We start from the raw sequence: 12,918 nt of genomic DNA, 5'->3' as shown, positions 1-12,918 counted from the left end.
GGCTTAGCAGAAAGCATTTTAAATTAATGAAAATAACAACTATATCCATTAGTTTAATTACAGGTAATGTTCAAATAAACATTCAATGATATGAAAGATTTATAGCAGGTATACATAGAGCAATACAGTATAGCTAGTTACACTTTCAAGTTACTAAATAATCAATTTATGGACAGTTCTCAAGAACAGAACTGCTAGGTTGGACTGTAGATTTGTTATTTTTCTTGTAGTTTAATTTTCTTATGCTTGTTTGTATTTTTATATAATCATCTACAAACGTGATTGCTCATTGAATTTTCCAGTAATTGTGGTGCAGTTGCCTATATTTTTCTGGTAACTTTTTGGTTTCAGTAGCACATCATATTACTTGTAGCTGGACATTTTATTGATTAATTGTTATCAATGGAATTTCTGTTATCTCAGTCTGATCTGAGAAGACCACAACTACTTTTCAATCTTTCTCTTTTCTTTGTTTCTTTCGTCACACTTCTACCCCTTCTTCACTCTTGATAAAACAGATGTAAGCAATAAAATTTTTGCCTCATTCTTGATTTCCAAAGAACCTTTGTATCACAAAAGCATCAGGATCCAACAGAACTCTTACGTAACCCAGCGACTGTTTGCACCCAAGTATTATTATATTATTGTAGCGATGTGCTACACACAGCGCTGAAATAACGACACGCAGTTGGTTAGTCGTTTCGAGACTAATTTATTCAAACTTTGCAGTGCTGGCATTTAATCCCTAGCACCCGCCCTCTCCGGGCGGAAATGGCGTCAGAGGTGGATTATCAAAGTCTCCCCCTGCACGCTGGCTATTTGTGAGCCGGTTCGCCTGCACAGAAAGTGGGTCGCCACATAACCCCCCCCCCCCCAATGTCCACAGTCTGGATCAGCCTCTGTTTGGGAGGTCTGCCTCTGCACCGCGGTGCTTGAACCTCGACTGGCTGCGCCAAGTCCACATGGGCTGGTTTGAGTCGGTCCACCGTGAAAACCTCCTCTTTCCCCCCAATGTCCAGAACGTACGTGGATCCGTTGTTGTTGATCACCTTGAACGGTCTCTCGTACGGCCGCTGTAGCGGTGCCCGGTGTCCGCCCCTTCGTACAAACACAAACTTACAGTTCTGCAGGTCTTTGGGTACATAGGTCGGCGTCCGTCCGTGCTGTGAAGTTGGTACGGGGGCCAGGTTGCCGAGCCTCTCGCATAGTCTGTCCAGGATTGCTGCCCCCTTGGGGCTGGTATGAACTCTCCTGGGACGGCCAGGGGTGCGCCGTACACCAACTCGGCCGACGAGGTGTGCAGATCCTCTTTGGGCGCTGTGCAAATTCCAAGCAGGACACAGGGAAGCTCGTCCACCCAGTTAGGTCCTCTCAGGCGGGCCATGAGAGCTGACTTCAAATGACGGTGGAAGCGTTCCACTAGTCCGTTCGACTGTGGGTGGTAGGCAGTAGTGTGGTATAGCTGCGTTTCCAACAGGCTGGCCACAGCCGACCACAGGCTGGAGGTGAACTGGGCGCCTCTGTCAGAGGCAATGTGGGCCGGTACCCCGAAGCATGCTACCCAGGTTGCAATCAGTGCTTGGGCGCAGGAATCGGCAGATGTGTCGGTGAGCGGGACCGCCTCTGGCTACCTCGTGAACCAGTCTACTATAGTTAGGAGGTACCGTGCTCCTCCGGACACTGGTAGGGGGCCCACGGTATCCACATGAATGTGGTCAAAATTCTGGTGGGTGGGTTTGAACGCCTTTAGTGTGCCGCTGCACCTTGGCTGTTTGGCACTGCGCGCATGTTCTGGCCCATTCACTGACCTGCTTGCGAAGTCCGTGCCACGTGAACTTGCTGGAGACCAGCCGGACGGTTGTCCTGACAGATGGGTGCGCCAAACCGTTTATGGAGTCAAAAACTCGCGCTGCCGGGACGATGGGGCGAGGTTGGCCGGTAGCCACGTTGCACAGGTGGGTCCTCTCACCTGGGCCTACGAGAAAGTCCTGCAGCTGCAAACCTGAGACTGCGGTCCTGTAGCTGGGCATCTCGTCGTCTGCCTGCTGCGCCTCTGCCAGTGCTGCACCGTCCACCCCCAGGGACAGGGCCTGGATAGCTGGTCTGGAGAGTGCATCCGCCACGACGTTGTCCTTTCCCGAGACATGCTGGATGTCCGTCGTGTACTCGGAGATGTAGGACAGATGTCGCTGCTGGCGAGCCGACCAGGGATCGGACACCTTCGTGAACGTGCCTTCTAAGAAGTACCTGAAATGCCAGATTGTCAGATACAGTGCCAACAGCTCCCGGTTGAAAGCACTGTACTTGAGTTTGGGTGGTCATAGGTGCTTGCTGAAGAACACCAGGGGTTGCCAGCGCCCCTTGATGAGCTGCTCCAGCACCCCACCGACTGCTGTGTCGGATGCGTCCACCGTAAGTGCGGTCGGAACGTCCATTCTGGGGTGCACCAGCATCGCGGCATCTGCCAAGGCTTCCCTGGCTTTGACGAAAGCGGCCGCGGCCTCCTCGTCCCACGTAATGTCCTTGCCTTTACCCGACATCAAGGTGTACAAAGGGCGCATGATACGGGCTGCTGAGGGGAGGAAACGGTGGTAGAAGTTCACCATACCAACGAACTCCTGTAGGCCTTTGACCGTGTTGGGCCGGGCAAAGTGGTGGATCGCGTCTACCTTGGCGGGCAGAGGTGTTGCCCCGTCTTTGGTAATCCTGTGGCCCAGGAAGTCGATGGTATCAAGACCAAACTGGCATTTGGCTGGGTTGATCGTGAGGCCGAAATCACTTAGGCGGGAGTACAGCTGGCGAAGGTGGGACAGATGCTCCTGGTGACTACTGCTGGCTATAAGGATGTCGTCCAAATAGATGAACGCAAAGTCCAGGTCGCGTCCCGCCACATCCATTAGCCGCTGGAACGTCTGTGTGGCATTCTTCAGGCCAAACGGCATTCGGAGGAACTCGAACAGGCTGAACGGGGTGATAAGTGCTGTTTTGGGGATGTCCTCAGGGTGCACCGGGATTGACGGTACCCCCGGACGAGGTCTACTTTGGAAAATATTCAGGTTTGCTGCAAAGTCCTGTATGTACGGCACGGGGTAGCGGTCTGGAGTTGTAGCCTCATTCAGTCTGCAGTAGTCGCTGCATGGTCTCCAACCCCCAGCTGCTTTGGGCACCATGTGCAGGGGGGAGGCCCATGGGCTGTCAGACCATCGTACGATCCCCAATTCCTCCATCCTCTTGAATTCCTCCTTCACCAGGCGGAGTTTTTCCAGGGGGAGCCTTCGTGTGCAGGCGTGGGAGGGGTGGTCCCTTGGTCGGGATGTGGTGCTGAACCCCGTGTCTGGGCATGGCTGCCGTGAACTGCGGTGCCAGAATCGATGGAAAGTCCGCCAGGATTCTGGTGAATTTGTTGTCCGACAGCGTGATGGAGTCCAGGTGTGGGGCCGGCAACTTGGCTTCACCCAGGAAGAACATCTGGAAAGTCTCGGCATGTACTAGTCTTTCCCCTTGCAAGTCGACCAGCAGGCTGTGAGCTCGCAAGAAGTCCGCTCCCAGGAGTGGTTGGGCCACCGCGGTCAGTGTGAAGTCCCATGTGAACTGGCTGCCGAACTGCAGCTGCACTGTGTGGGTGCCGTAGGTCCGTATCATGCTGCCGTTTGCGGCCCTCAGGGTGGGTCCTGGCTTCCTGTTGCGGGTGTCGTACCCCGTCGGGGGCAAGACGCTGATTTCCGCTCCGGAGTTGACCAAGAAGCGGCGTCCCGACTGTTTGTCTCAGACGTACAAGAGGCTGTCCTGGTGGCCAGCCGCCAGTCATTAGCAGCAGCTGGCCCTGGCCCTAGCCATTGCAGGGCGGGTGACAACGGCGGGCTTTTGTGCCCCACCATTGGTGGTAGAAACACCACTGTTCACTGGCCTCCTCACTCCTGCCTCTGTCTTGTGTGCACCCCCCCCCCGCTGGGCCTGGTCTGGTCCGCTGTTGGGTGCGTGGCCTGGTAATCTGACCGACGGATGCCAAGCTCTCCCTCTTGGCTTTCCACAGCACGTCTGCCCGGGCCACCACCTTCTAGGGGGTCGCTGAAATCTGCGTCGGCCAGCAGCAGATGTATGTCCTCAGGCAGCTACTCTAGGAACACTTGCTCGAACATGAGGCAGGGCTTGTGTCCGTCAGCCAGGGCCAGCATCTTGTTCATCAATGCTGATGGCAGTCTGTCTCCCAAACTGTCCAGGTGAAGCAGGTGGGCACCCTGCTCACGCCGTGAGAGGCCAGAGGTCCCAATGAGCAGCGCTTTGAATGCTTCATATTTGCCTTCTTCCAGGGGCGACTGTATGAAATCCGCAACCTGGGCAGCCGTCTCCTGGTCAAGGGCACTCACCACGTGATAGTAACGCGTGGAATCAGAAGATATCTGCCGAATCTGGAACTGGCTTCTGCTTGGCTAAACCACACGCGTGGTCGCAGCGTCCAGAAAGTCGGAAGTTTTAGTGAAACTGCATGAACAGATGAAGAGTCGGTCATCTTTGGTCCAAATCCCGTTTGGACCGTTGGGGTCACCAATATAGCGATGTGCTACACACAGCGCTAAAATATCGACATGCAGTTGGTAAGTCGTTTCGAGACTAGTTTATTCAAACTTCGCGGTGCTGGCATTTAATCCCTGGCGCCCGCCCTCTCCAGGCAGAAATGACATCAGAGGTGCATTACCAAAGTCTCCCCCCGCGCGCTGGCTATTTGTGAGCCGGTTTGCTTGCGCAGAAAGTGGATCGCCACATTATCATCAACTTCAGTGATACGAGTTAATACGTCTTGACTAGGAGAGAGCAAATTCTTCTCTCTCCTTGAGAATAATGACAAGGGTCCTTTTTACATTCACCCAGATGTGTACAGGGAGGATCATGCTGTAAAATCTCATCCAAAAGACAGCACCATACTCTTCTTCAAGCTAGCATTTTTGTGCCCTACAATGTCTCAGGTTATTAGTACTCCAACTTCAGCCACAGCTGTCACTGGAGTTATAAAATAAAAACAAAACCTGTTTCAGTTGTCACCAACACACTTGAGGAATGTGCAAATGTGTTGCACTGATGGCCAATTAAGACCCAAAGTAAAAAGAAATCTTAAGCACCAGAACTCAGCAGAGAGATAGCTGCTACATTCCAAACAATTGTTCAGCTGCCCAGTAATTGCTCATTACTAGTTGTCTCTCCATCCTGCAAGCACCACTTCCGACAACAACTCAAATTCTGCTCAGACTCACCATTCTTCCCACTTTTGTTCGCTGTTGATGGGCTGTTAGTCACACAGAATGCTACACTTTTCCCGGGGGTGTGAGCAAGTTCGGAGGCTGGAATTCAAAATAGTCAATGAGCATATCAAATAATAAACTGTTTCATCCCCACCACCTGGGAGTGTTGGAAATATTCCTTCCTACTGACAGAAGAAAACCTTATCCGTGCCACTAGAATCACCCTTATTAACATCAAGTCTTTATGAGTCTGTGTAGAACAATACTCCATCTCAGAACATTGGCAATTAAGTATCACAGGCCAGGAACTCCACGGGCTCAATGTTGGAGATCAGCAGTAGATTTGTTTACATTGGCAATAAAGTATTACATACTTCAATTTCTTGGGCAAAACTCAGGGTCCTCAATGCCCCACCTCCAAGGAGAGGCCCTTGTACTCACCCTTCTTTGCCATCTTGTTTCCCCTTTTGATGCTCTGAAAGGTAAAGACATCACCACCCGCTGTAGGCACTGCATCGCCTGAAATTCTGGGGTAATCTGCAAACACAAAGACTCAGTTCAGATTTTCAAATCATACCCCTGACATTTGGGTTCCAATAACATGAAAAAATAAATACAGGTACTGAACACACAGCACCTTGATGAGGCATTATAACTCCCCAAGTTCATAATCATAAATCTTTGCTAATGCACAATATCCTGGTACTTGTATTGTGGGGGATGGTGCTTATACCCCAGTAATTAGATAGAGCACTATACACTAGGTGGCCACTTTATTAAGTACAGGATTGGAGCCCTGGGTGGTCTTTTGGAGCTGTAGCCCATGCACTTCAAGGGTTGACCTGTTGTGTGTTCAAAGCTGCTCTTCTCTATCGTACTGCTGTAATGCATGGTTATTTGTGTTATTGTTGCTTTCCTGTTGGCTTGAAAGAGTCTGGCCATTCTCCTCTGACCTCACACATTAACAAGGCATTTGCACCCACAGAACTGCAGCTCACCGGATGATTTTTGTTTCTCGCATCATTCTCTGTAAACTCTAGAAACTTGTGTGTGAAAATCCCAGGAGATTTTCAAATTATGGTATTTTAAATTATGAGGATGATAGAGTTGACATGGATAGGCTTCTTCCATTGAGAGTAGGGGAGATTCAAACAAGAGGACATGAGTTGAGAGTTAGGGGGCAAAAGTTTAAGGGTAACACAAGGGGGAATTTCTTTACTCAGAGAGTGGTAGCTGTGTGGAATGAGCTTCCAGTAGAAGTGGCAGAGGCAGGTTCGGTATTGTCACTTAAAGTAAAATTGGATAGGTAGATGGACAGGAAAGGAATGGAGGGTTATGGGCTGAGTGCAGGTCGGTGGGACTAGGTGAGAGTAAGCATTCGGCACGGACTAGAAGGGCCAAGATGGGCTGTTTCCGTGCTGTAATTGTTATATGAGATAGCAGTTTCCAAGATACTCAAGCAGCACTATCTGGCACCAATCATTCCTCAGTCAAAGTCACCAAGATCACATTTCTTCCCCATTCTGTTTGGTCTGATCAATAACTGAACCTGTTGACTATGTCTGCATGCTTTTATGCACTTTGCTGTCACTGATTACATATTTGCATTAACGAGGTGTACAGAAGTAGCTAATGAATGTACATTCCACTAAATTATTTTACCCGTCTTGCTGTCCTATCCCCCATCGTATTTTCAAAGGACACAGGTACAAACTTTGACCACATGTCTCTCCATCCTTTTCCCCCCCATCATCTCTGCTATGATTTCCTGGATCTGGATTGTTTTATTCCATTTCTCACAAGGATCAAGAGTACAGAACATTGTGTTATCCATTTGGTGCCCAGGTTTGGGACATGTAATTTGACCTGGAAAAGATCCATTTGTCGTGGTCCATCTGGGTACCAACAACATAGGTAGAACAAGTTAAGGGGTTCTGCTGAGGGAATTTGAACAGCTAGGGACTAAATTCAAATGATGGACCAAAAAATTAATCATTTCTGGATTGCTACCTCAGGCACGTGCAAATTGGCACATGGTCAATAAGATCAGAGACTTAAATGCATGGTTCAAAGAATGGTATGGGAGAAGTGAGCCTGAATTTATGGCACCAGAAATGCAGAAGGAGAGAGTTGTTCCAATGGGACAGGCGCCACCTGAATCATGCTAGACCAGGGTCCTTGAGAATTGAATAACCAAGGCTGTGCTTAGGGTTTTAAACAAAATAAGAACATAAGAAATAGGAGCAGGAGTAGGCCATCCAGCTCATTGAGCCTGCCCTGCCATTCAATAAGATCATGGTTGATCTGTCCGTAAACTCAGCTCCATCTACCTGCCTTTTCCCCCATAGCCCTTAATTACCCTACTATGTAAAAATCTATCTAACTGTATCTTAAATATATTTAGTGAAGAAGCCTCAACTGCTTCCCTGGTAGTGAGGGTTGGGTTCAACAGCCTAGAAAAGTACAGAAAAGTAAAAGGGAAGGGGAGTCCAGGAACAATTACTTAAGTCACCAGAATTTAAAAAAAGACTAAGTTTAAAAAGGGATAAGAATTTATCTTCAAGCAACAAGGAGAAAGTTTTCATAAGAGGTGTTGAAAATATTTATGACGACATATTTGAATTCATGCAGTGTACAAAACAAAGCAGTTAGAATTTGGCAGATACCGTTATGTATTGGCATCAGAGTCATGACTGAAAGAAGACGACAGCTAGAAGCTAAACATTCAAGGATACACATTGTATAGAAAAGACAGGCAGGTGGACAGAGGGGTGGGGTAGCTCCAGTGGTAAAAATTAAATCATATACTTATGAGGAAGTGACATAGGATCAGAAGATGTAGAATCCTTGTGGGTAGAGCTATACAGGCCTCTAACTAGTAGCAAGGATATGGGTACAAATTACAACAGGGGATAGAAAAGGCATGAAGAGTGGCAATGGTACAGTGGTCATGGGGGGACTTCAATATGAAGGTAAACTGGGAAAATCGTGATCCCAATAGATGGAATTTGCAGTATGCCCAAGAGATATATTTTTAAAAGAGCAGCTTGTGGTTGAACCCACTAGGAAAATGATAATTCTGGATTTGGTGTGCAATGAATGAGATTTGATCAGGGAGGTTAAGGTAAAGGAATCCTTAGGAACAGTGATCATAATATGACAGAATTCACCTTATAGTTTTAGAGGAAGACGAAGAGGGGGCATACAATATTCCAAGCTACTGCAACGTTAGAGGAAGAAAAGATGAAATCGGAAGGCAATTTAGCCAATAATATAAAAGCGGATGCCAAACAATTTTGCAGATACATAAGAGGGACAAGAGTGGACATTGGACTGTTAGAAAATAGCACTGCAGAAGTAGTAATTGGGAACAGAGAAACGGCAGACAAACAAAATAAGCATTTTGCATCAGTCTTCCCCGTGGAAGTCACCAAAACATGCTAGAGGGCAGGAAAGAGCACAGTTGCCATTACAAAGGCGAAGGTGTTTGAGAAGCTGGGAGGTCTGAATCAGAATCAGCTTTAATATCACTGACATCAAATGCATTGTTTTGAAGCAGCAATACAGTGCAAGACTTAAAAAGTAAAATAAAAATTAAAATAAATAAAGTGAAATAGTGAAGTAGAGTTCATGAATCAATCAGAAATCTGATGGCAAAGAGGAAGAAGCTGTTCCTGAAAGTTGACAATGCATCTCCAAGCTCCTGTACCTCCTCCCTGATGGTAGCAATGAGAAAAGGAGATATCACCACAGATGGCAGGGGTGATGCAGGATTCTCTAAAAGTTAACTTGCAGTTTGAGTCGATGGTGAGGAAGGCAATTAGAACATTCACTTTCACCAAATGCAAAGGTTAACATACAAGGAGCCTTCACTAGTTCTGGGCCTGCACTTGTTGGAGTACAGAGAGGAAAGAGGGCTGACTTCATTGAAATCTACCAAATATTGAAAGGCTGGATTGAATAGATAGGAAGAGGATGTTCGCAATAGCGGAAAGAGGCTAGGACCAGAGAGCAGAACCTCAGAGAAAAGAATATCACTTTAGAATAGACGTGACAAGGAATTTCTTTAGTCAGAGGGCGATGAATCTGTGAAATTCTTTACCATAGATGGCTGTGGAGATCAAATCATTGAAAGTTGAAGGGTTTTTGATCATTAAGGGTATCAAGGGACATGAAGAGAAGGCAGGAGAATGGGGCTATAAATCAACTATGGTCAAATGGCAGAGCAGAGTCAATGGGTCAAATAATGCTCTAAAACAATGCGCAGATGTCACCGGCCTGCAAAGTATTCAACACCTGCGCTGTCTACTCCAAGGGCCTCAATGTAATCCTGCTCGTTGAATGCCTCCGTACTCTCCCCGTCTGCTTGTGTCTCCTTCCACTGACTGGAAACTGATTTCGCCTTTACAAATAGCCGGGTCACATTGTTCTGCAGCTTAGTGCCTGAAAATCCAAACAAGAAACCTGTTAACAGTAAGTTGCATATTGTCCTTTGGAAAAAAAAACAAAAGCAAAGGGCTGGACAGTGGACCGACACCATCATTTTACATAACCTCATCAATCCATACTTACTGTTCATCCCCATCGAACAACGTCCGCCGTTCTTTATGAACCAATACCCACCGTTCAATCCCACCCCACCATTTTAACTCTCACTGACCACCCATCCGTTTGCTTTCACTCGTCCCGCTCCAGTCAATTCCTTCCCAGCCCATCCTTCTACGCACCCCACCCCCCAATCCCCTGCCAGAAGTGTCCCCGGCCTCAGCCCATTCTCGGGAAATGTCCCGCGCCTCTGCTACATGGCCCGGCCTAACCCCCGGGTTTTCCACCCCCTTACCCGGTGCTCTCTCCGAGACGTGCCCCAACACATCATTGTCACTGACGAAACGCAGCTCACGAGGCCGCAAAACTCGCGCCGCCATCGCAGAACGAGGAACCTCGGCAACCAATCCAAGGTGGCCAGATCGATTAGCCAATCAGAGACAGGAACTGCAACCAATCCACGACATCCAGAAAAATGACCAATCAGCAGTCTATCACGACAACGTGAGACACACACACACAGAGGCACGAGAGACAGACAGATGAAGAGGCGGGGTGGAAGAGATGGAGAGGCGGGGTGGAAGAGATGGAGAGGCGGGGTTAAGTGAGATTGGGGGAAGGGAGAGAAGGGTAGAGTTGCAGAGAGAGATTTGGAGGGAGGGAGGGATAGAGGAGGAGATTGGGGGGTAAGAGAGGGGAAATGAATAAGTACAAGAAACTACGAATGAAAGCCAGAATACAGAGGATCAGGGCACAGAGCTGCAAAGTGGGGGAAAAAGCGAGGGGGTGATGAAATGAATAGCTCTGAAAGGGTAATGAAGGAGTGAGAAATTAGCATGAGAAAACAGTAGAGGGAAGTGAGAAAATTATAGCAAAATATAGAAACAAACAGACTGCAAACCGAGGAAAAGGGATAATACTGAATACATACCAAATTTAAAGATATTACAGTCACACCAATTTCCTCATGGGAAATTTGCTTTTGCCGTCAAGGCACTAGATCGCAGCGCACCTCCACACCAACCGCAAGAAGAGCGGAATTTCCCAGTGTCCTACCTAGCACTGTAATTCCTTTCACCATTCCCATTCCAACATGTTGGTCCATTGACCCTCCTCTTCTACCACGATGAGACCAATCTCAGGTTGGAGAAGCAACACTTGTTAATTTTCCCCCCTCCCTTTTACTTAGCTTTAGATTACCACTCTGGCCACTAACCTTTTCTCCTCAGCAATCTATCACCTCCCCCGGTGCCCCTTCTTCCCTTACTCCCATGGTCCACCCTCTTCTCCTATCACGTTCCTTCTTTTTCTCCCATCAACTCCCAACTCAATACTTCATTCTCCCACCCACCTCATTAACTGTCTTCCTTCACCTTCTTATTCTGGTATCTTCACCCTTTTTCCCCCAGTCCTGATGAAGGGTGTCAACCTGAAATTTTCACTGTTCGTTTTCATGGATGCTGGCTGACCTGCTGAGTTCCTTCTGTATTTTTTGTGTTGCTCTATTTTGGGAGGGGTTGGGACTCGAGTGGTCAGTGAGAAGACAGGGGCATATGCAGAAACCAAAGAGTGTAAACCTAGCAATCAGAATAGCCATGTTTACAGTAAAAGGGCAGATACTGTAGAACCTGCTTTAAACTACATCCATTTCAATGTATTTAACAGATAAAGCAGATGAACTGAGTACGTAGATTGTCTTTAGGGATCTGCATATTGAGGCCATAATAGAAATGTGGCTGACTGAAGGGTAGGACTGGCAGCTCAATGTTCTGTGATGCTGATGCTTTAGGCGTGACAAAGGAATAGCAAGTGGCAAGAGTGGAGGGATGTTGCTTTTTTGGGAGGAGGGTGGACATTACAGCAGTGCTTAGTGAGGAAGTCCTTGAGGGACCATCTATTGAGGCCATTCGGGTAGAATTTAGAAGGGTATAGTCACTGTAACAGGGCTATATTATAGGCACCCCCACCCCATCGTCAGTGGGAACTTGAGTCACAGATGTGTCAAGAAATTGCATGTAGTTGTGAGCATACAAATGGTACTAGTGGGAGATTTTGATTTTCTCCAGTAACAACTAGCCTAAGGCTAGTGCAAAGGGCCAAAATGGGGTGCAATTTGTGTGGTGTCTAAGACAGTTTCCTCACACAATATACAGAGAAACCTACATGGGTAAGGTGCAATACTGGACTTCCTCTTGAGGGAATGTGCAGGCCAATTAACTGAATTGGCAGTTGGGGAGCACTTAAGAGTCCAGTAATCACAATTCTTAGTTTTAAAGCAGTTACAGAAAAAAAAGATTTGACATGTACAACTATTCTATTCCTGAACTGGAGCAGGGCCAACTTTGAAGGCATTTGGCTGAACCTACCTGGGAGCGATAGGGAGACTGTTTAAAAGGCAAAGGAACAATTAGTAATGGGAGGGTTTTTTTTTTAAACTGTCACATCAAGAATAGAGGGTAACACGTTCCTGTTAGACCACAGGGTAGTTATATCAACTGCAACGAACTCTGGCTGATGAGAGATGGAGGCTCTGGTCAGGAAAACGAATGAAGCATACATTGTGTTTAGGCATCTGGGTGCCAATGAATTCCTTGGCAAATATAAAAAGAGCATGGTTAAAAGGGGAAATCAGGAGGGCAAAAAGGAATACGAATTGGATTTGGTAAGCAGGGTTAAAATTAATCTCCAGGGATGCTTCAGTAAAAGGTGACTAGGGAGAAACTTTGTTCTCTTGAAAACCATCAGGCCACTTATGTGTGGAGCCACAAGAGATGACAAATTTTCAAAGCCTGTTTCTCAAAGGTTTACAAGGGAGAAAATAATGGATGCCAAAGAAATAGAGGCAATAGGTGTTAGATATTATGTATATTATGAGGAAGGAGGTATTTGCAACCTTGAAGTGCATCAGTGGGCAAATCTCCAGGGTTTGACCAAGTACACCCCCAGGTCTCATGAGAGGCCAGGGAGGAAATGGCAGAGGTGCTTTGTATATGCTTTGTCATTAGTCACTGGTGTAATTCCAAAAGACTATAAGATTAGTGGTGGCAGGGGTGGGGGAGTATTCCCCACCCACCCCATTGTTAAAGAGTAGCATCAGGCCAGATAGCCTCACTTCCATTGAGGGGAAGATTCTGGA

At 47.4% G+C, this 12,918-nt stretch overlaps 1 protein-coding gene across 2 annotated transcripts in view; it reads right to left on the bottom strand.

The window, feature by feature from the left end:
- The window catches only part of orc2 (origin recognition complex, subunit 2), a 34,267-nt gene extending 24,053 nt beyond the window's left edge, over window positions 1-10,214 (bottom strand). The window contains exons 1-4 of one of the 2 annotated variants that reach the window (XM_073046671.1): window positions 10,078-10,214; window positions 9,534-9,680; window positions 5,679-5,774; window positions 5,250-5,336 (exon numbers count right to left, since the gene is read on the bottom strand). In XM_073046671.1, coding sequence (XP_072902772.1) covers window positions 5,250-5,336; window positions 5,679-5,774; window positions 9,534-9,680; window positions 10,078-10,162 — 415 coding nt within the window. In that variant the 5' untranslated portion in view covers window positions 10,163-10,214. Of the gene's footprint in view, window positions 1-5,249; window positions 5,337-5,678; window positions 5,775-9,533; window positions 9,681-9,809; window positions 9,923-10,077 lie in introns of those variants that run through there. The other variant, XM_073046672.1, reaches the window with a different exon arrangement.
- Between the last annotated feature and the right edge of the window lie 2,704 nt (window positions 10,215-12,918).

The sequence above is a fragment of the Hemitrygon akajei genome, chromosome 5 (genome assembly GCF_048418815.1).
Source record: "Hemitrygon akajei chromosome 5, sHemAka1.3, whole genome shotgun sequence".
In the NCBI taxonomy this organism is placed as follows: domain Eukaryota; kingdom Metazoa; phylum Chordata; class Chondrichthyes; order Myliobatiformes; family Dasyatidae; genus Hemitrygon; species Hemitrygon akajei.
This window is presented reverse-complemented; position numbering and strand designations above follow the sequence as displayed.